The 22769-nt window shown below is 39.1% G+C and overlaps 1 protein-coding gene across 2 annotated transcripts in view; it reads right to left on the reverse strand.

Moving 5' to 3' along the window:
* Nucleotides 1–22769, reverse strand: part of ANO4 (anoctamin 4) — a gene marked incomplete at both ends in the record, with an annotated part of 438431 nt that overhangs the window by 36136 nt on the left and 379526 nt on the right. For both annotated transcript variants that reach the window (XM_080705232.1, XM_080705233.1), the window contains 7 exons: nucleotides 926–1023; nucleotides 1160–1217; nucleotides 2196–2307; nucleotides 4628–4664; nucleotides 14990–15154; nucleotides 16223–16363; nucleotides 19296–19378. In XM_080705232.1, the coding sequence (XP_080561358.1) occupies nucleotides 926–1023; nucleotides 1160–1217; nucleotides 2196–2307; nucleotides 4628–4664; nucleotides 14990–15154; nucleotides 16223–16363; nucleotides 19296–19378 (694 nt within the window). The remainder of the gene's footprint in view (nucleotides 1–925; nucleotides 1024–1159; nucleotides 1218–2195; nucleotides 2308–4627; nucleotides 4665–14989; nucleotides 15155–16222; nucleotides 16364–19295; nucleotides 19379–22769) is intronic.

Genomic DNA, 22769 nt, shown 5'->3' on the forward strand with positions numbered 1-22769 from the left:
TGCCCCTGGTTCCATCCCTAGTAACACACACACACACACACACACACACACACACACACACACACACACACACACAAATAAAAATAATAAAAGAAACCAACTAGAATTGAACAAACACAGAAGAACTTAAGGTTCTCTTTAGAGAGATGTAGCAAGGTTTTGCCAAATATCACCAGCAGAAATATCTTACCATCCAGTGATAATATTTTTGCTGGTTAAAATATGCTGGCTTAGAAATATTCTTGTTTCTATTTTGACTCCCTGAACTTTTCTCCTTTCTATAAGTTCTTTCTTCTGTAGTCTGAATGTAGGGTGTAGGTGATTAGGATAGTTAATACCATTCTGATTTATCACATGAATAGGGAAGTCGAGATCTTATTAATAAATAAATAGCTAGAGGGCCCAGGATGGTGGCACCTACTTATAATCCCAGTATTTGGGAAGCTGAGACAAGAGAGTCACAAGTTTGAGACCAGCCTCTGCAACTTAACGAGGTCTTCAGCAACTTAATGAGACCCATTTTCAAAATAAAAAATAAAACCGGACCATGAGTATAGCCCAGAATCATCCCTGGATTCAATATTCAGTATCATGAATAAATGAATGAATGAGTGAATGAATGAATGAATGAATGAATAGCCTGCAATGGTGGAGCCCACAAGGTCAAAGGCATCATGTAAAGCAAGTGGCAAGCAAGTATTCGATATTTTGGGGTCCACCGAGATATCATAGACCACATTCACATTCATTCGTGAGATCTTTGCTGAATCTTTTAATAAAAGTCAATGCTTATTGCTTTGAGTGGCCGTGTCACACTGACTCAACACACTGACTCAAGTCTGCATTGCTCTTCTTACTAGCCACACCCAGCAGGGCCCATCTGGAGCAACGCTGCCTCAGGGTTAGAGACCCTTAAGGTACTTACGGGTAGCCAAGTTCCATGAAGTTATTCCAAGTCTGCTTTAGCACCATTATAATACCCATTTGCATACAGAGATCAATAAGGCATCCACTAGGGTGGCACTGCAAGGTAAGCAAACATAGAAATCCAAGGATCAGTGTACCAGGAGAAAGGGTGTCTGGCTTCTAATCCACACAAAGTTGCCCTAGGGCTGTTGAATGGGAGTCTGCAGGAAACAAGGAAGGGGAATTTACAGACCTCTTCTAGTCTCCACCTGTTTATCAGCCTCAAGTAGGCACCTGGGTGTCCTGTGAATCTTCAACACATAGAAAAACAAGACATTAGCATTCTGGAGGTCCAGCACCAGTGACTATTATATTCAGTTTAGCACACCCTCCAAAGAAAATTATGGGTCCATTATAGGAAGGAATAGAGAGCCCTCCAGAGCTGCCATAACTACAGTTTTTGGAATTCCCCAGGACACATTTCTCTTCTGGCCAGTCTCACTGCTGACTGCTGAGGCCGGCTCTTCCTGCTTGCTGTTGACCTAACAGTTTCTGCTAAATAGCAGGCATTCTGGCTTGTGTAAGCAGCAGTTTTATTCCTGCATCTAAACTCATTTGATGTTTTCTAATAATAGTAATATAGATTTTATTTTACATTATCAAACTCCTTGACTAGACTCTCAAGCTGCTGGAGTATCTAACAAGTACTCATCTCACAGAACTGTGCATTTGGTCCTTCCCTGTTTCCCATCTTCTCTGAAGTGTTTCCAGATGGGGCAGAATTCATGGAACATTGTCACTAAGTGTGGAACTCCTCCCAAATCCTCATACTTGCTGGATTTTAAACCATACAGTATCCTATGGCCTCCATCTCTACCCATTTTCCTGTTGTGATGTCCTTCCCTCCTCCATGAAGTCAGGGGTGTAGGACACGCAACAGGCTACCTCCCCCTATGCCACCTGCTTGCACAGGTCAGAGACCCTGGGGCCCGACACAGGTGCAGACAGAGGTCAGAGGTTTCCAATCCATCACTCACAGGCACAAACTACTTTTCTTTCTCTGCTTACCTTAGCAATAAAGGGAATATTCCATAGAGTGGAGACTATTTCATGGGATGTAGAGGTGGGGGCTTTGTCATTTGCCAAGGGAAGGGAGGTGACTGCTCTTCTCTTTTCACACTTTATATAGATCGCCATGAAGAACGGCTTCTCCATCACCCCTGGCCAGTGACCTCTGAGTGCTCTGTCCCCACGGGAGGTGGGGAGGGTTGGAGGGGTCGGGTTCTTACCTTCCGAGGAAGAATGCAATGTAAAATGTGGAGCTGTTTAGATTGACAAACTGAAAAAGAAACATTTTCAGGGTGAAGCTGTTTTCCCACTCGGACTCTGTGCGTGGCTGTTCTGTGGACAAAAGGGGTGCAGAGTTTGAGAGGCTGGACATGAGCCCCTCTCAACTTCCTGTCTCCCCTTCCCCACACGGGGTGGGAGCAGAGGGGTCCCAAGGAGGCACAGGAGACTCGGTTTGCCTGCAGATGGCTTGTGATGGAACCGAGCATCCCTGAGGTGGACCCTCAGATTCACAGACCGGCCCCAACGAGAGTTTGGGGGGACATCAGCTGTGGATGGATCTGAAGGAATTGAATACCCAGGTGGTTCCACTGTTACAGGAGGCCTGGAGAATGTGTAGCTCCAGGAGTCTCATTCCCAGCCCTGGCTCTCTGCAGGAGCCTGGGTTTTTTCTCTTAGTTTCTGCGTGTGGGTTAGGGCCTGTGTGGAGTCAGTCCCCTCTCCTCCTTATAAGCTACTGCGTATCACAGAACGCAGAGAGTATTTGATGCCTCTGCCTTTACCCTCCTCTATCACTTTCCATTCCTCTGGACAAACACTAAGAGATGACCTCTTCTGTAGAGCTCCTCCTACTGATCACCATCTGTGTCTTACAATTTTTTGACCTTGGTCAGGGGCCGATTCTTATCTCTTCATACTTCAACTTCCATAAGGCAAGTGCTCTTTGGATGCTGTGATGTGAACCCCAAAATGGATCTAGTTGCCCTTGACTTGAAATCGCATGTCAAATGCACTTAGCCTTTCCCTAGGAGCTGGATCCTCACCTCGAGGAAGGTCAAAGAAAATGTATTTAAGGCAATAGCATTTTCTCTGTTTCCACATCCCCTGAGCTTCTAATTGCTCATTTAACATTTCACCCCATCAATTCCTTTTCCATGAATTATAACTCAAAATGCTTCCTGGGAGCGTATCTGAGAAGGAAAGGGAGAAAGAAAGAGAATCTGATTTAAAATGGTTTAAATGTCAATTTCAGAACAAGGTTGTACTGTTGTTGAGGGCAGAAAAGACAGAATTCTTAAAGGGGTTTAGGTTTATGTCACTCCTGTTAATTGACCTCCTGTTTACATGAGAATGCTGCCATCCAGCTGTGTTCCCAGGTGTCTCAACCACGGATGGGCTGGAGTTGCACCTCCACTGACATCTTGTCCAACCCGCGTCAAGGTACCACTGGACACACCCTATCAATGGGAAGTTAGCTCTATGACATAAACATGCTTCTATCTTTCTGGGCAAGGGGTGGTAGTGATGGGCAATAGTAATGACATTAAAGAAGACACAGCAAAATGGCTAGCTCTGTATCTGGCCCACAGACTCAATAAATAGTATGTATTAGTATAATGGCTATCATAAATAAGACACTTTTGCGATATTTTTTGCCCTCTGGACAAGTTACATATGAGAATGCACTGAAGCAATTACCTGTGGGAGCATGTCATTTTCCCGAACTGAATAATGACCAAAACCTCGTTAATAAAATTGAGACAATTTTCATATCATGAAAATGCAGTAAATGCATAGTTTATAGCTGCATACCAGAGCGTCCTTGTACTTGATGGGGTCAGAGAAATATTTATAGAGTTGACTTGTTCAGATGAATGTTATTTTTACAAATGTCAATGATTACTAGACTGCCTACTTTGCTGATAGAAAGGATCCCAGTCTTCAAAGCAACTAACTTTGCTGTGATTTTTATCTACTATGAAAACCTGATACTTTTTTTTAAAATAATATTTGGCTATGCTCCCTAGCTTGACCTTAAATTAATTGATTTAAGTAATCTTTCTTTATCAGCCTCCTAAGCAGTTGGGACTACCAGAATTTGGCACTACATTTGGCTCAATATATTGTGTATTTATGTATAAAAGTAATTATTTCATTATTTCAATTTTCTCATACTTTTAGGACAGTGTGTAAAAAGAAATGTACAGCTCTCCTAGGCTTCTTACATATGCACAGCACATTTGGATTTTATTGAACAGAGGACATTATTAATTAAACAAATATTATAGGTCATAGCAAATGAACACTTCTAAATTATATTGGATATTGTTTTCACATTTACTTTTGTGATGCTCGTGTGTGTGTGTGTGTGTATGTGTGTGTGTGTGTGTGTGTGTGTGTGTGTGTGTGAAAACTTACTTTAAATCATATTAGCCCAAAAAAGGTAAAGTTAGTGACAGGCTTCATAGGTCTAAATAGAAAAGATTCTCCAATTACTAGATATATTTAAAATTGAGAGCAAAGAACAAATTCTTGCCTATAAATTCTAAGTAAAGGGTGAATTTATTTTCATCAGTGTTTGAAAAATGATTCTTTGAAAACTTACTTTTGAAACAAAAAAACTGTACTGTGAAATAGATAGGGTTCCACTTACCTAAATTTGTAAGAAGCAGAGCAACTTTTTCATAGAGCTGTAAAATAAATGCCATACATTTAACAAGTGAACTGTAGATATTCCACAATCTATAATTATAAAGGACATAGGTAACCAAGTATTGAGTGAAAATGGTTTTGTTAACCATCCACTGTTCACATGATGAAACCATTGTCAATAATTGTGCCCTTCAGACCACGTCAGAAATGTGCAAGTTCTCATTTGACTAAAAATTTAAAATTTCACTTCTTATTTTGGGGGAAATCATTCCGTGTCAAAAGAATTAGTTGCCACTGATTATCAGCTTTCTAAGTGAGGCTGGAATGTCACGACATTCCTGAGTCACAGTGTCCTGAATGTGAAATCTCTAAAACTACTTCTGATGGTAAGATTTCAGAACCTTGTTGTATATGGAATGTCATAAATTCCAGGCGATAGCATGCATAAATGCTGAAGTGATCAAACATTATTGGAAATTACCAGAGTCTGTGGTTCTCTGCTTTTCCATTAGTATGCTAGATGCATCCTTGACTCACCCAATTGTCTGACAAATAGATGCTCTTAAGAGGGAACTGAATGTGTGTTTGTGTGTGTGTACACAGAGGTGTGAAAGGTATAATTTAAGGCAACTCTAACTACAGAAGATGCTCCAGAGAAGGTAAAAATCGAGTGAAAAAGCAAGTGCTCTCCCTTAAAATAAAGATATAAATGAAAATAAAAAAGAAAACCAGTCCAATGGATGGGGATAATATGAAAGTAAAAACAGAAAATTACGACAACATTTAAAGTAGTTAAAACACACTGGATAAATTTCTCCAGGCTGGAGATGTAGCTTCACCTCTCAGGAAGCTGTAGGACTCAGGCAGATCACTTCACCTCTTCTTCAGACCATTGTTTTCCTTACATGTAGGTGGGAGAGGTTTTGAACTTAAGACCTTTAAGGTTTTTTGAAATTTCTGAATCCATATCTTAACTGAGATTTTTGCTAACCACAGAAATAGTTGAAACACTTAGATTTTATGACTCTAAACTTTAAACAATATTTGCTCTATCAAGGTATATGGTTTTCCATATTAAGATTTAATTAGTATGGCATTAAGATCAATTTCATATATAGAAAACTTAGATTCGCCGGGCGTGGTGGTGCACGCTTTTAATCCCCGCACTTGGGAGGCTGAGACAGGAGGATCGCACGGGTTTGAAGCCAGCCTCAGCTACTCAGTGAGGCTTCCAGCAACTTAGTGAGACCCTGTTTCCAAAAAAAAAAAAATTATAAAAAATAGGTCTGGGAGTATAGCCCAGAAGTAGAAGGCCTCTGGGTTCCACCCCCAGTACCACAAAAAAAAAAAAAAAAAAAAGAAAACTTAGATTCTTGGAGCCCAGTGTTGGAAGAGATTAGCATAGTTTTCAGTATCAAACCATGTCATGTGGGTTAATTATACTCATTGGATCATAAAAACAAAATCTTTGTAAATAACAAATTAGAACATGCTCTAATCAAACGTTTAAATATTATAAAAGTACTGTATCATTGAAATTACTTAATTATATAATTATTAGGGAACATTAGATTTGACTAAGTAGAAGGCTTTTTAAAAATATAATTTTTGAGTTTGGTGAAGTGGCACACACCTGTAATCCCAATACTTGGGAGTCTGAGACAGGAAGGATTATAAGTTTTAGGACAGCCTCAGTAATGTATAAAGACTCTCAGCAATTTAGCAAGACCAAAAAAGAAAAATAAAAAAGGCTGGGGGTATAGCTTGGAGGTAGAATGACACTGGGTTCAATCCCCAGTACCACATATACATTTTTTTTGATTCCTGGTTTATTCTTTATAATGTTTACACTGACATACACTTGTCAAAGTGGCTCAATTTGCACACTTGTCTCAAAGGTCTTGGTGACTAATAATATGTTATTGTAACTTGGGTATGTACAGTTGAAAATTGACATTTAAGAAAGGAGTAGCATACAAGTCAACATGTGATTAATATTAATTTTTTGAAAAAGAAGGTCAAATGTACAGGGGACATAGTAAAGCTCAATGGCATCAGTGATATATATAATTATTATATATGTAAAATTATATAAATATGTAAAAATACATATATGTATAATTATATATGTATAATATATGTATATATGATATATGTATGAATATGTATAATGATATATATGTATAATTATCAGTGATATATATGCATAATATGTATAATTATAAATAAATATGAAGAACAGTGGGACTTGAAGTAGAATATAGCAGAAAAGGTACAGACACAGAAGAGCCCAGCAAGGGCTCTTTAGATGACTAGCTTATGGAAAAGACCTAATTTATTACTAGGAAGATGAGATAGAAACCTTGGATGGTTGGTTTTAATAAGAGCAGCAGAAAATCTTAGTTTCCAAAATTGATACAAGTTTTTTCCTTTTTCTTTCTTTTCTTTTCTTTCTTTCTTTCTTTTTTTTTTTTGGTGGTACTGGGGTTCCTGGAAGCCCTTCTACCTCCAGGCTACACTCCCAGACCTATTTTATGCTATTTTAAATTTTGGGACTTCCGGGAAGATGGCGAACAAGAAAAGCGGGGCTTAAGAGCCCCGCTAACAACAAATCTCCATTACCACAAAATCAGCGTCTTTCATAGCCAGAAAACACCATCACCAGTGAAACAAAAAATCACCAGGCTCCAGAGAGAAAGCGGACTGAGAACAGAGCTCAGAGCCACAGAGGAGATACACGGGCCTCACGCTCGAGGACGCGGCAGCAGTGCCATACTGCCGGCGGCAGCGGCGACTTCACCAGACGGCTACAGCAAGCCGAGGTGAGCCGCTGCGGAACAGCCAGGCGGGATTTCTCGCTGCAGGTAAAATCTAAAGCTCCCAGTGGCTGAGCTCAGCACACGCTGCAGGGATTCAGAGTGGAAATCAAAACCAAGAAGAAATACGCCAGCCTCAAGGCCGAGGGCATAGCAGCAGCGCCATATTGCCACCGGCGGCAGCAGCAGAGAATACACCGAATCCAGTACAGCTACATCTGCGTACTCAAGAACAGTGAGTCAAATTGCGGGCCACAGAGGAGAAATCCCAGGACTGGACTCCCTGGGACTTGACCGAGTGGGGGAGGGGCGGTGGCAGAGATATCACACCATAGGAGAACGTGCACCCCCCACAGTCTAAAGAAGCCTCTATCGACTCTCTGGGTCGGAGACTCTGTGATACAACCCAGTAAAGGAGTAGTGGGGTCTGAGATACTATTGACTCGAGATCCCGAACACCTTAAGTGAAGTCATAGTGACCCAAGGGAAGAACCCAGAGAAGGCACAAACATCCGAAATCATGGGAAAGAGGAATAATACTGGAGCAATGAATGCCCACAACCCCACAACATCAGAACCCGATAAAACTGAAAATCAGAGATTTCTAGAAGATCAAATCAGGAAAATAACTGTAGAAATAATAGAGGTGCTTCGAAAAGAACTCAGAGAGAGCCAAAAAGAGATAAAGGATGCAATTAATGAAGTAAAGGCCTCAATTCAAAGCACAAACAACCGATTAGAACACATGGAGAACAGAATCTCACTCTTAAAAGATGGGCAATCCAAAAATGAACGCATAGTTTCTAATCTAGAAAAAAATATCTGACAGCAGGAATCTGATATTGAAGAAATATGGGCCCCTTTTAAGAGAGCTAATCTAAGAATAATTGGAATAGAGGAGGGAAAAGAAAGTGAAACCAAAGGGATCAACAATCTCTTCAAGGAAGTAATAGCAGAAAATTTTCCAGACATCGAGCAAGAGGTTGATACACAGGTCCAGGAAACTTATAGAACTCCCTTTAGACAGGATTGGAGAAGAGGATCCCCACGCCACATAATTGTCAAAATGACCAATGTGGAAGCCAAGCAGAGAATCTTAAAGGCAACAAAAACAAAGGGCCAAGCGACATTCAGAGGCAAACCAATTAGAATCACTCCAGACTTCCCAAACCAAGTCATGAGAGCCAGAAGGGCTTGGAGTAACATATTCCCAATTCTGAAAGAAAAGAACTTCCAGCCAAAAATTGCCTACCCAGCAAAACTTTCTATCAAATTAGATGGAGAAATAAGAAGCTTCCATGACAAACAGAAACTGAAGGAATTTATGTCTTCAAAACCAGCGCTAGAGAAAATACTCAAAGAGATTAACTACAAAGAAGAAATAGGTAACACACACCAGAACTAGAGAAACAAGATTTTCCATCCAACAGACAACTAAGATTGGTTATCTGTGGAGATTCATTATTTATGTTAGTCTTTTACCTATCTCTAAATGGCATTGTTTGCCTTTATTGTTGTTAATTTTTAGGATTTCTAGTTAGAATATTAATATACCTTCAGATATAGCAATTGGACATATTTTATCCCATTCTATTAGTAACTGTTAACTCTGTTTACATTGTCTTTGGATATACAATATTTTTTTTATTTTTTAGGGAGTGTGTATACGCTTCTGTTGCCTGTGCCATTGAAATCATAACCAAGAAATCACTGCCAATTTCAATGTTGTGAGGTTTAATGACCCAGATTTTCTCCTAAAAGCTTATATTCTTAAGATTTATATTTAGGTCTTTTATCTATTTTGAGTTAATATTTGTATATGGGATTAGGTAAGGGTCCAACTTTATTCTTTTCCATGTAATTATTATGTTTCAACAATATTTCGTTAAAAGATTATTATTTCCACCACCAAATGTTCGTGGAAACCTTGTCAAAAATAACTTGACAATATAGGGAAGAATTTAGCTTTAGGCTTTTATTTAACTCCAATGGTTTATATATCTGCCTTTAGAATAGTACTACACTGTTTCAATTATTGTAGCTTTATATGGTTTGAAATCAGAAAATATATATCTTCTACCTTTGTTCTTTTTCAAGATCGTTTTGGGTACCTAGAGTCCATATTCCATATTAGGATAGATTTTTTTCTGAAAAATAAATATATAAATATATGATAGTTTCACCTAAAAAATAGAAAAAAATATTCTCTGGTAAGAAAGAAAGCAAAAAGAAATATTGAAATGTCATCTTTAAGTCATCAAAAGCTTGGTATCAGACAAATGAAACTGTTACGTGAGATTACCATTTTTAATTTTAGATAAATTGCCATAATACTAGATGTCAACTACTAAGCCAAGCATGGGAGGGAGGGATAGGGAGAGAATGGGGTGGGGATTGGGTGGGGGCTGACTGGGAAAAGTGTGCAAGTATGTCTACAAAAGTATGTATCCTACTATGATGTATGAATACAGTGCACCAATAAAAAAAAATTAAAAAAAATTAAAAAAAAAATTTTGGAAATAGGGTCTGTTAAGCCAGCAAGGCTGGCTTCAAACCTGAGTGATCCTCCTGTCTCCACCTCCCAAGCACGGGGATTACAAGTGTGCGCCACCAGGCCCAGCTTCCTTTTCCTTTTGAAGAAGTGAATTCTTTATCATTATATAATGACCTTCCTTGTCTCCTTTTATTTCTTTTAAAGTCTATTAAATATGGTATGAATATGGTTACTCCTGTTTTCTTTTGAATTCCGTTTACATGTAATATACTTTCATTCTTAGTGTGTGAGCATCCTTAGAGAGGTGAAGTGAGTTTCTTATTAGCAACACATAGTTGATCTTATTCTTTTTATCCAGGTAGTCACTCTATGTCTTTCTTGATTTTATAATTCTCTCTTGTTTGCTACATATGCTTTTCTTTTTTTATATTTTTATACATTTATTGGTTCACTATAGTTTCACATGATAATGTAGTTTATGTGATAGTGATATACATGTACACAGTCTTTTAATTGGAAAATTTAATTCACTTACTTATTATTATTATTATTTTTTTTGGTAGCACTGGGGTTGGAACCCATGGGCATTCTACCTCTGAGCTATGCCCCAACCCTATTTTTTATTCTTTATTTTGAAATAGGGTCTCACTGAGTTGCAAAGGATCTTACCAAGTAGCTGATGATGTCCGCGAACCTGGATCCTCCTGTCTCAGCCTCCCACGTACTAGAATTACAAGCATGTGCCACCACGCACAGCAATCCACTTAAATTTAAAATAAATGTAAAGTCTTACTTCAGTCATTTTGTAGCATATTTTCTCATTTTATTGTAGATGCCACAATTTATAATCATTAATATCTGTCTCTGACAAAAAGCTTTTTGACCTTAAGGATATGATTCTCTAGTCTCAGCTTCCTCAATGCTGAGATTACAAGTGTGTGCCACCATGCCTGACTAAAATTTGTGTTTTGAGACATTATCTTGTATAAAACCCAGGTTAACTTGAAATCCTCCTGCCTTAGTCTTTCAATTTACTGGGATTACAGGTTTGTGCCATCAGACCCATTCTAAATTTTTATTTTTAAAGCACATGCTATATAAAAGTAAATATACATCATCATATCCTAAAAAATAGGCATCTCATAGATTTGCTTCTATTGTTAGGATTGGACAAATCTAGAAAGAGTCAGAAACAGCTTATGTGATTAATAATAATTGTTACTTAAAATCAGAATTATTATGAATATAAATTTAAAAACAATCCAGTTCAGGATGTCCTTATATTTAGCTAATAAAAATATTAGTATAAAAATGCTGATATTTTGTTTTGAAAGGCCATGTTAGTCAAAATTCTAAGTAGCTGAAAACAATTTAGATAGCGGTTAAAAAACTATATTACTTGGCCATTAAAATATCTTACTTGGCCATTAAAATCGAGTAATTTGAAAAGCCAATGGACACTTCAGTTCTGAACTGTTCAAAGCTATATTACAGTCATTAGTCTACCATCTGTTATGCTGATATTTGCCTTCTAAGGACTTAAATTTTATTTTGATATGCTGATAAAAACTGTTCCAAACTATATTACATACTTGGTCGCTCTCATAATGGAACTGGAGAAGCCTCAGGCCACTTGACAGGAGTGTAGCTGTGTGTTCTAGGTGGGGGGTGTTGTGAGAGACAGCTGAGGAGGATAAGGCAATCAGCCCCTGAACAGAGGCGTTCTTACGTATACTTTTTCTCTTCTTTCTTCTCCTTGCTTAGGGTTGTAATTTCCCACTATCATCAGTACTCTCGACTTAGTAATCTTATGGGACATTAGTTTAATGATGACTGAAAAATCAGAATACTTACTGTGTTTACATTATACTAAAATCAATAAAAATATACTGTAAGGAGATTTCTTTATTCGTGTATGTGTGTGTGTAAGGGTTGGGTATGGAGGATTGAACCCAGAGCTACTTTACCTCTGAGCTACAACCCAGACCTATTTTTTAAATTTTGAAACAAGGTCTTACTAAGTTGCTGAGGACCTCACTAAGTTGCTGAAGCTGGCCTTGAATTTTCAATCCTTCAGTCTCAGCCGTCCAAATATTGGAATTTCAAATGTGCACACTACACCCAGCTTACTATAAGGGAATTTTTTTTTTGGTGGTACTGGGATTCCTGGAAGCCCTTCTACCTCCAGGCTACACTCCCAGACCTATTTTTACATTTTTATTTGGAAACAGGGTCTCCTAAGCCAGCGCGTGCGGCTGGCTTCAAACCTGCGCGATCCTCCTGTCTCTGCCTCCCAAGCGTGGGGATTACAAGCATGCACCACCACGCCCGGCATTATAAGGGAATTTTTAAAGAATTATGTGCTTTAGCTTCTGTGTGTGGACTCAGTATCATCCATTTTAGCTCCTCTGAAACTTGGTTAAGTAAAATATATTAAAATGTCTAGTAGCCTAGTTCTCAGTATGCAGTAGGTACTTTGTAATGTTAGCAACTAAATACTTTACCTAATAGTTATGCCCCTCTTTTCATTTTAGTTTACTTTCTCTTTTCTTGGTTGTGTCTCTTGACGTAGAGATTGTTGGGTTTCCAGCTAACTGAGATATTGTTCTTACCACATTGGTACCAGCTCAGTATGCCTGAGCAAGCAAGTATTTACAAGTCCACTTCATGTACACAAAAATTTACTTCTTACGAAGCTATATAAATTAAAATTATTACTGTTATTTTGTCGCTGGGGACTGAACCCAGGGATCTGTGCATGCCAAGTATGTACTGTATCACTGAGCTACATTCCCAATCAAAAATTAACATTAATAAGATATTGGAGAAAGAGATGATACAAATCAGCTTTAATTCATTGTTTTCTACCTAAACCCAGGACCTTTCGGTGCTCTGGCCGATTGTATCACTCTCCTTCACAATGTGTATTCCACAGTTAATGTGTAGACTGGGAGTAAGGGGCAGAGTGCCCAGGAGTGAGTGCCAATATCTATTTTCAGTGTCCACTTGACCAATCAATCCCACAATCATCACTTCAAAATAATCATCAATTATTATTTTTTATTATAACTTCTGATTTTGAAACTTTTTTTTCTAAAATAATAAAGAAGTTCGTATGTATTTTAATATTGCTAATAATGAATTACCTATATTTTACTAGCTCAGTGATTAGTATTCACTTAGGAATCATGATTAAAATATTTTATTATTGGGTAGTTTGCATCCTTTTAGGAATCATGGCTTACTGGTTATAAGATTTGGGGTTGTTTAAAGAGCTAGATATGACAATTAAAATAAGTAAAACTGTGTTGATAGTAGTATTAAATTACTTGGCTTTCAGAAAGTCCTAGTGCATTTCTAAACATGTGAGCATTTCAGCACTATGGCCCAGATCTAGGAAGCAATGTAAATGAGAGTGACGGGAACTGTAATTAGTTGGACATCTGTTCCTTGCCCAACACTGTGCTCAGCAAATATGTTAACTCATTAATTCCTTACTACAGTGCTCTTAGGTCAGAATTTTTGTGTATAGTTGTCCTTAAAGCCAGATGATGCCAAGCATTACCTTTTGTTCTAAAAATAATAAAACAATAATTTACTGAGTGCTCACTATGTGCCCGGCCTTGTTCTTGGCACTAGGGAACATCAATAGTAAAAACCAAAACAAAACGGAGAAATGCTGGGCGTGGTGGATCATGCCTGTGATCCCAGGACTTGGGAAGTTAAGAGAGAGGATTGTAGATTCAAAGCCAGTCTCAGCAACTAACCAAGACCTTTTTTCAAAATAAAAAATAAAAAGGGCTAGGAGTATAGCGTGGGAGTAGAATTCTTCTAGGCTCAATCCCCACTAAAATGAATCAACAAATGAACAAACAAACAAACAAACAAAACCAGAGAAAAGATTCTGCCCTTCATACATTTCAATGAAGAAAATGGACAACAAATGAAATAAAGAAAATATATAGCATAATAGATCATGATAAATGCTACAGAGAATAGTAAAGTAGCTAAGGGTGTAGAAAAATTGTCAGGTGACAGGAGTGGCTGCAAGTTTCAGTAGAGTGATGAGTGAAACCTTTATTAAAGAGGTAATATTTGAACAAAGACCTGGAGTAGCTGAGGAAGTCTTAAGCTATGCAGCCCCAGGGAAGAGGGATGTTCCAGACAGAAAGAACAGCAAGGAAAAAGTGCTGGGGTGAGAGCATGCCTGGCACTTCCAGGCACCTGGAGCAGGTGAGTGAGGATGAGTGGGAGGGCATAAGATCAGGGATATCCCAGGGGCCAGAGGGGCAGAGGAGGCAGAGCCTGTGACGCCATCATGAAGATGTATGCTTTTACTCTGAGGGAGAGGAGAGCCCCTGGTCGCTGTGAACAGAGGGGAGATGTGAGCTGATGCTCATGTCAGATGCTTCTTTGGCTTCTGCATTGAGATATATTAAAGAGAGCCAGCCTGGAGCCTGGGAGACCACTTAGGAAGCCATTGGTATAAATCAGGCAGGAGATGCTGGAGACGGTTCAGGATAGGGGTTGGAGACATGAAAAATGTGATCAAATTCTGGATACAGTTTGAAGGTGAGTGAAATGGAGGAGTCAAAGAGAATGCTGAAAATCTTAGCCTGAAGAGGAGGCTGTGGGAGGAACTGATTCTGGATCAAACAAAGTGTTGGACATGGCTGACAGACAATTTAGCCGATTTTCAACATTGCTGAGCTGTATTGTAGGCTCTGAGCTGGGTCTTCTACATGCATGCTTTCTTTACCTTTCCCCACAAGGGAATCCAATGTTATCTCATTGGATGAACAATGAAGTCAAAGCTCTGAGGGGTTAAGTATCCTGTCCAATCTTACTCAGTAGAAAATCCTGCAGCCTAGATTGGAATCAAGCCCTTTCTTTATCCCTTAGATCTTCAATCCAGGCACTTTACTACCAGGCTATCAGTGCTATTTGACTAACCCATCTCTTTGAGGCCTGGTCTCTTTACCAATAGAAACCAACTATCATTGCAGCCCACCTATTTCAACCCATTAGGCTAGTTACCTTGCAGCTCACTTACCACGTTCAGCAACATAATGATACAAAAATTGATGCAAACGGCAGTCCCTGTGGTTGCAACCTGAGAGTTATTCCTGATTAACGCCCACTTAAAGGCAGCGAAAGTGCTGACAGTCACCACCCGGTAGATGACAATCCCGAACACAGCAGCGATCACCACACAGATCTGGCAGGAAGACAGAGGAGACCCAGTGAGCCCCTTGGTGGAATGCTTCAGAAAAGGGATTCATGCTCCTAGAAAATCCTCTGATTTAAGAAAAAAAGAAATAAAGTACAAGTGGGTGCTGATTCAAGAAACCACAAGGAAATGCATATTTTTCATTGTGGTCAATACCTTCTCTTTTCTCTCTTTTTTCTTTTTTTGTTGTTATCGGTCAAACAGAAAAATCACACTGTTTAAAAGTTGAGAATCTGTGCAAGCCATGGGGTAATGCTTTTATAAGCAGAACAGTTGATGAAGCAGACCAATACATATTTATTATGGGAGTCTTGTCATGCTTCTGTTTACAACGGTTTGTTGGTTCCCTACCACCTAAAATAAATGTAAAATCCCTATTGTAATTCTCCCTCCAGTCCCATTGGGCACTACTGTCCCTGCCCCCTGGGGACCCTATAACTTTTCTAATTGCTTGAAATGGGCTAAGTATCCTTCATCTTTAAGGCGACTTCCTTTTCCTACAATGCCTACCCACCAATCTTCCACCAAACATGAACACATGGCCTTGTTCACACCTACTCAACCTTCTTCATTTCTCAGCTTAAGCACCATTTTATAATTAAAAATTTTCATAACCCCCAGATTATTTTAATTGTTGCTATTGTATGGTACCTACACCTGTGGTGTATTTTCTTTCAAGATATCATGCATATTTTCTGATAATGTCTATCTATTACCAATCTCCCCTTTTAGAAAGAAAGCTCTAGTGGGCAGGGATGGTATCTGCTTTCCTCCCCACAGTTTCTGCAGCACCTTGGCTTAATTGCACGTGCAGAGTTTGAGTTCGTATCAGCTATTTGTTGTTGAATGAGCCAACCACACGATAGGGAACACAGCGTTTTACTAATCAGAGATACACACAGAGAGACCACCTAATAAAGTGATAAGGATTACATAATATCATGTGTGAAACTGTTTTGAAGCATTATGTAAATGTCTGATATGAATAGTGTTGAAGCTGTGTCATAGGTTAGTACTTTATGAAACAGATAAAATGAGTCTTAAAAAATTTCAAACCATAAAAAATATTCCAGACGCAGAAACGATAAGTCTGCTGCATTTATCAGCAAATGCTTGGTAAGGTTCTGGCTTTCCAGAAATGGGATTCATCCGCTCTTTCTTGGAATACTTGGCTTCAAACTGAGGTCGTATTTCTTCCTAAGGAACAAGAAAACGCAATTTAATGCACTAAAGAGGCGCTTACACAGTAAGAAAAAAAGTATATATCTTTTTACACCCCCATAAAACTAAGTTGGCCATTGACTATCAGTCAACTGATGAAGTGAGCTTGGAGATCTATACTTAAATGTTTGGAAAACAGCCACTTGAGGAACTATAAGATGGAGATCAAGATTTATTCTCATCATAAGCAATGTAGTTTAGATTAATAGTAACATTTTTTCTATTATCTTATTAAACTATGCCTGAAGTAAGAAACTGAGAATAATATTTTAGAAAGGACCACCTGTCCTATTTGGAACAACTAATAACCTTTTTATTACCAGGCAGTGACATGCATACCAGGATAAAGAAGGTTTCCTAAAAAGTTTTTTTTGCACTTTTAGATTTAGGTGACTAAAATCCTCACAGGTGAAACTGTGTGTGTGTGTGTGTGTGTGTGTGTGTGTGTGTGTGTGTGTGTATGCACCTACTTTTAAATAAGCTCCTAGAGGATTTATTCACCTTTAACCATTTAATTTTAAACATTCTTTATTGTTATTGAATATGAGGAAACACCTTTCAAATTCAGCTACAATCAAGGTTCCTCCAATTCTTTTTTTTTTTGGGTGGTACTGGGTATGGAACCCAGAGGCTTTTTACCTCCAGGCTATAATCCCAGACTTATTTTTTATATTTTTGTTTGGAAACAGGGTCTCATTAAGTTGCTGAGAACCTCACTAAGTAGCTGAGGCTGGCTTCAAACCTGTGCAACCCTCCTGCCTCAGCCTCCCAAGAGCCGGGATTACAAACGTGCGCCACCACGTACGGCAAGGCTCCTCCAATTCTAAACTGAGCAAAGATTTGGTTTCGTATAGCTGAGCCCCATCCAAATGTGACAAACTTGGCTCCAAAGCAACTATGGAGCCAGGTGTGGTGGCACATGCCTGTAATCCCTGCGCTTGGGAGGCGGAGACAGGAAGATCATGCAGGTTCAAAGCCAGCCGTGCTGGCTTAAGAGACCCTGTTTCTAAATTTTAAAACAAGTATAAAAATAGGTCTGGGAGTGTAGCCCAGAGGTAGAAGGGTTTCCAGGAACCCCCAGTACCACCCCCCCAAAAAAAGCAACTATGGGATTAGGAAAGGTAGGTAGTCAGCAAGAGGGTACACTGGAGTGGTTCTGGTTAACTCAATACATGCTCTAACTGAGTAGAGGTGGAAAAAGGTGCATCCTGTGTACAGCAGGTACCAATGGTGGTTTTTTTTTTTTTTTTTTGACTGATTTGGTCAGGGTTACTTAAATAGTGCATACTTTATAGTTGAAAGGTAAAAATTTAGCCACACATCTTTTTCTTTTTTCTTTTTTCTTTTTTTTTGGTGGTACTGGGGTTCCTGGAAGCCCTTCTTCCTCCGGGCTACACTTCCAGACCTATTTTATATTTTTGAAACAGGGTCTCTTATGCCAGCACGGCTGGCTTCGAACCTGCGCGATCCTCCTGTCTCCGCCTCCCAAGCGCGGGGATTACAAGCGTGCGCCACCACGCCCGGCTAGCCACACATCTTTTTCTAAAGAGATGAGACTGTTCAAAAGTGAATAGTGGCTTAGTAGTTATTTAAATGCGAGAAAGAAAGTGCTTATCCAGTTGGGAATGCTCCTGTGAACACATGTAACCAGAAACAGCACCCTCATCCTTTCTCTGAGGAAGGCCCAAAGGTAGCCTGGGCAGCTTCTTCAAACCCAGAAAATAATTTTCTGGACAATGTTTACATAAATAATACAGAAAGCCTTACCAGAAGAACAAGAAGTACTGAAAAATCCTAGTTTGCATATCAAAATGCATGTTGTATATCTTAAATATAGAGAACAAAACACAACAAGAACTGCTCAAACACATTCAAGGGAAGAAGGAGAAAAGGCAACCATTTATGAGGAATGATTTGAAGGACACCCCTCATCCCAAGAAAAATCTGAAAATTATTTTCCTATTCAGCATACCACAGAGCTAACATTTGCATCATTTATGTTTCTGGAAGATTCATCATTGTAGATAAAAATATAGATACATATCTCCAAGAAGGAAAACACCCATCAGTAGCTGTTATCACACCCCGTGATTAGTTTATCTGACTCATTGGCTCAGGAGGCTCTGATGAAATATGACTCAGGAGAGGTAAGAGATAATGACATAATGACTAGGGATGAAAGAGGGGGCCAGGCCTGGATTCACTGGCAGGAGAAAGCAGGGCCTGGTGGATGGCCATGGTATCCAAGGCCAGCATCAATGGGGCAGGAAAAGTGTAGGAGAGAAAACAGTGCGTTGGCCTAGAAGTGGGTAAGAGAGAGTGATGGGTGGGGGACTATGCTCAGAAATAAAGTACAAGATCTGAGTTCCTCTCCTTGACAGCGCTGTCTGTAGCTGGTCCTACCCCTAGCCACACCCCAGAGGCTGCTTGGGAGGGCTTCTCCTCTGCTTTCATCACTCCGTGCAATTATTCTGAGTCTCGTCACATTGAGTCCTGCTCTGGGCACTGGTCTCTTAGAAACACTTCCTTGGAGTGGTTCTCTCAGGAGATTTGCCTCCATGCACCTAGAGTGCTCAAATTTAACAACCTCCTTAGAAGGAAGTAAAGGACATGGATGGCATTGAAGAAAACTTAAAAAACAGTTGCACTACCAAATCTAGCAGCCAGATCTATATGTGAAATGAATGCTCTTACTACCCAGGAAACTTTGATTCACTAAGTAATCAAAATGTCATGTTTTAAAAATTTTGCCAGACCCTTACTATGCAGCTTGAAACTTCCTACAAAGACAGGCATTGAAAATACCTTCTGTGGAAAATTGGCTTCTGTCACACAGTAGAGAGTGATGACTCAAGGAGTGGGTTTCTTGGTGATTTTTTTTTTAAATGCTATGGTAAGTGATACAAACCTCCTCTTCTTCCCAGTCTATCAAGTCCCAGTCATAAGCAATCACTGCTCGACGTCTTTTCCAGAATTCTAGGAAAACTGTTGCTGGAAGAAGCAGAGAAAGACACAGATATTTTCAAATAATAGTGAGATAATGCTACTCACTGTCACTGAATAATGAAACCACTGCAAAGAATGACAGGTGCATGTGTGAGCATCCTCGATTATCCTAAGTTCTAGCAAAACCTATTGGATAAGGACAATTTTCTGAGAATTATTAAACTTGAATCAAACATAAGATTTTACTTAGAATTAAGTTAAGCTGGTTTGCAAGTGGAGGCAGAACAAAGTTATCAGAATGACAAAGCTCATGGGATGTAAGGATAGAGAAAACTGGGTTACCAACATCTTTCCAATTGATAGGGCATTTATTTTTAAAAGCAAAGGGCAGGAAGGGGCAAAAAAGCAAAAATAAAACTTAGCAGTTCAAATGTATCTGATTGACAGTGACTTTCTGTCCCTCAAATGTTCTTTTTTTTTTTTTTTTTTTTTTTTTTTTTTCCGCGGGTCTGAGGGTGGAACCCAAGGGGATTCGACCTCCGAGCTACACCTCCTGCCCTATTTTTTATTCTTTATTTTGAAACCGGGTCTCACTGAGTTGCAGAGGGCCTCACTGAGTAGCTGAGACTGTCCGCGAACCGCAATCCTCCGGTCTCAGCCTCCCAAATGCTGGGATTAAAAGCATGCGCCACCATGCCCGGCTTCAAATGCTCTTCACAGTAAGTATCTACATATGAATTTATTTTAGGTACACATTTAAATATCTATTTAACATACTTGTTTTTAATATAAATGTTACATTCATACTCATATGAAATTAAAACGTTTGAAGGACATGCACCTACACCTTCTGAATGCTTTCTCCATCAGTGCCAGTTAAATAAATTGTAGTAATATTACATTTCGAAACTCATGCTTCTCTTGTTTTCAATAAAGCATGATTCTGTTCTAAGTAGTGTTTTCAGTATTTGAGTACATGTGCTCTCTGGCAGAGATTACCAACAGTTCTTTAAAATCCATCCTTGCTGTCTTCCACAGTACAAGGTCTGCTGCTGAGAGCATGGTTGTTAAACTATACTGTATTTCCAAGTTATCTGGGAAGTTAAGTACAGCAAAGAATCACACATGAACCAGTGAGATCATACAAATAACCACAAGATCTGAAGGTATGGCAAACAACCCTTTCGTAAGAACATAAGGCCCTGAATGACCACATGGGGCTTACCTCAGACTTACATAAGAGAGACATTACTTCTGGGTTTTTATACCGCCGAATGATGTTAGGTGTTTGTGTTAGAGTGGCCTGACCTTACCTTAGCCAATATATACACTTAGCTAAGGTAAGAGAAAAGAGACACATTTCACTTGGTCACTGGGACACTTTGTTGAAGGCATGAAGATAAAGTCCCCTGTGATTCATTTCCCTTATAGATCTTAGAACAATCTTGAGCCACACTACTGAAAACTTTATTAATTTCACTGACAAGGTGAAGCTTTGCAGACTTTTTCCTCCTCCTTTTCTACCCTCATCTCCACCCTGTTCTATTACCTAACCTTCCCACAAAGGAGGTTCACTTGAGGTGTCGATGCCAATCCCAAATAACAGTCCTCTCACAACATAGTTGAAACATTAGGAAAATCTGAGTCTTCTGCCCTCTCAATGTAGGTAGGATCAGAGTTAGTGTTCAGGTAGATTAATGTTTTTTTTTTTGTTTTGTTTTGTTTTGGTGGTACTGGGGTTCCTGGGAGCCCTTCTATCTCCGGGCTACACTCCCAGACCTATTTTATTTTTGAAACAGGGTCTCTTAAGCCAGCGCGGCTGGCTTCGAACCTGTGTGATCCTCCTGTCTCTGCCTCCCAAGCGCGGGGATTACAAGTATGCGCCACCTCGCCCGGCCTAGATTAATTTTAAACACAGTAATTTTCCCTTATCCTTAGGCTATAAATGACGAGGCCTCCAGAAAGTGCCTGAAACTGTAGATTGTACCAAGCCCTCTCTAGTCTATATTCTTTCCTATTCATTCTAACCGTAGATCTTAGCAACCTCAAGACATGTTTCTTTTGTATTGGTTGAGAATTTTCACCTTTTCACTTAAAGAAAGCACTTTACAGCATCTTTTTGGCACATCCAAATTTCCAGCGTCATTACCTTACACTGGGGCTATAATTAAGTACCATCATTAAGTAAAATAAGGGTTACTTGAACACAAGTACTGTGATGCCATGACAGTTGATCTGATAACTGAGCTGGCTACCCAGTGACTAACAAGCAGGTGGGTAACAGTGGGTAGCATTCACAAAGTGGATATGATGGACAAAGAGATGATTCACATCCTGGGGAAGATGGAGCTGGACGGTGCAAGATTTCATCAAGTTACTCAGAATAACTTGCAGTTTAAAACTTATGTTTATTTCTGTAATTTTCCATTTAATATTTTTGGACCATGACTGCCTGTGTGGGTAACTGAAACATGGAAAGCAAAACTGTGGACAAGGGAGATTACTGTACCAGGACACTCTTGGCTCAGACTCATACACAATTGAGGAGACTGTCTCAGGCAACTTATAAGGGATGTAAAAGAAACGTGATATAGAATGTTCTGCAACTCGTGCTCTAATCATTTTCTTAAACTGAACAATCCTTGACAGTTTCAAGCAAATACGTAGCATACCGCTATTCCACAAATATTAACTAAAACATTTATTAGCCTCCCAAGCAGAGTTAGATTACATTTGCCAGAATTTATTCAATTGACCACGATTCAAGTTTTATTCAAATTGATGTATAATTGATGTATGTCACTTTTGGACTGAAGAATTAATTAGGTTTCCCTGAGTTCCTTTTCTATTTTTGCTGCATGAACAGAGAGGACTCTGAGTATTCAGAAGAGGAAAGAGTCACAAGATGGAAGGAACCTATCCATCCATATGAATGACCATATAAAAAACTGCCTGACAACCGAGATGACCTGGCTGGATTCTAATAAATGCTAAGATTCTAATAAATGCTAAGATTCAGGTTTTGTATATAACAGAAGCTGACTTTATTCATCCTAACTAATTTGAGTTTCTTGCTGGAAAAGACAGAGGCATGGTTAGCATTTTGAAAATAGGAAGGAGGAAAAGTAACCAACTGAGTTACTATCTTTTATCATCTTACTAAAGTATTTACAGAGTTTTATACAAAAAACTCTCCTTTCTGATAATATCATAAGTTCCATGGCATGATGTACTTCTCAATTATAATCACAGAGCCAGGAAATGACAAAGCTGATATTTGGCCCTGATTTGCCTATATCTTAACTTCTAGTCTGCTCTCTAGTCTGGTAACTTATATTTCTGTTGAAGTGAGAAGACTCAAAAAGAAAGACAAAGAAAGCCTACTCTTCCAACCAAATGGGGGACATCGTTCTGAAACTGGTTATAAATATAAAGG

Source organism: Muscardinus avellanarius (genome assembly GCF_963383645.1).
Source record: "Muscardinus avellanarius genome assembly, chromosome: 11".
NCBI classification, from domain to species: domain Eukaryota; kingdom Metazoa; phylum Chordata; class Mammalia; order Rodentia; family Gliridae; genus Muscardinus; species Muscardinus avellanarius.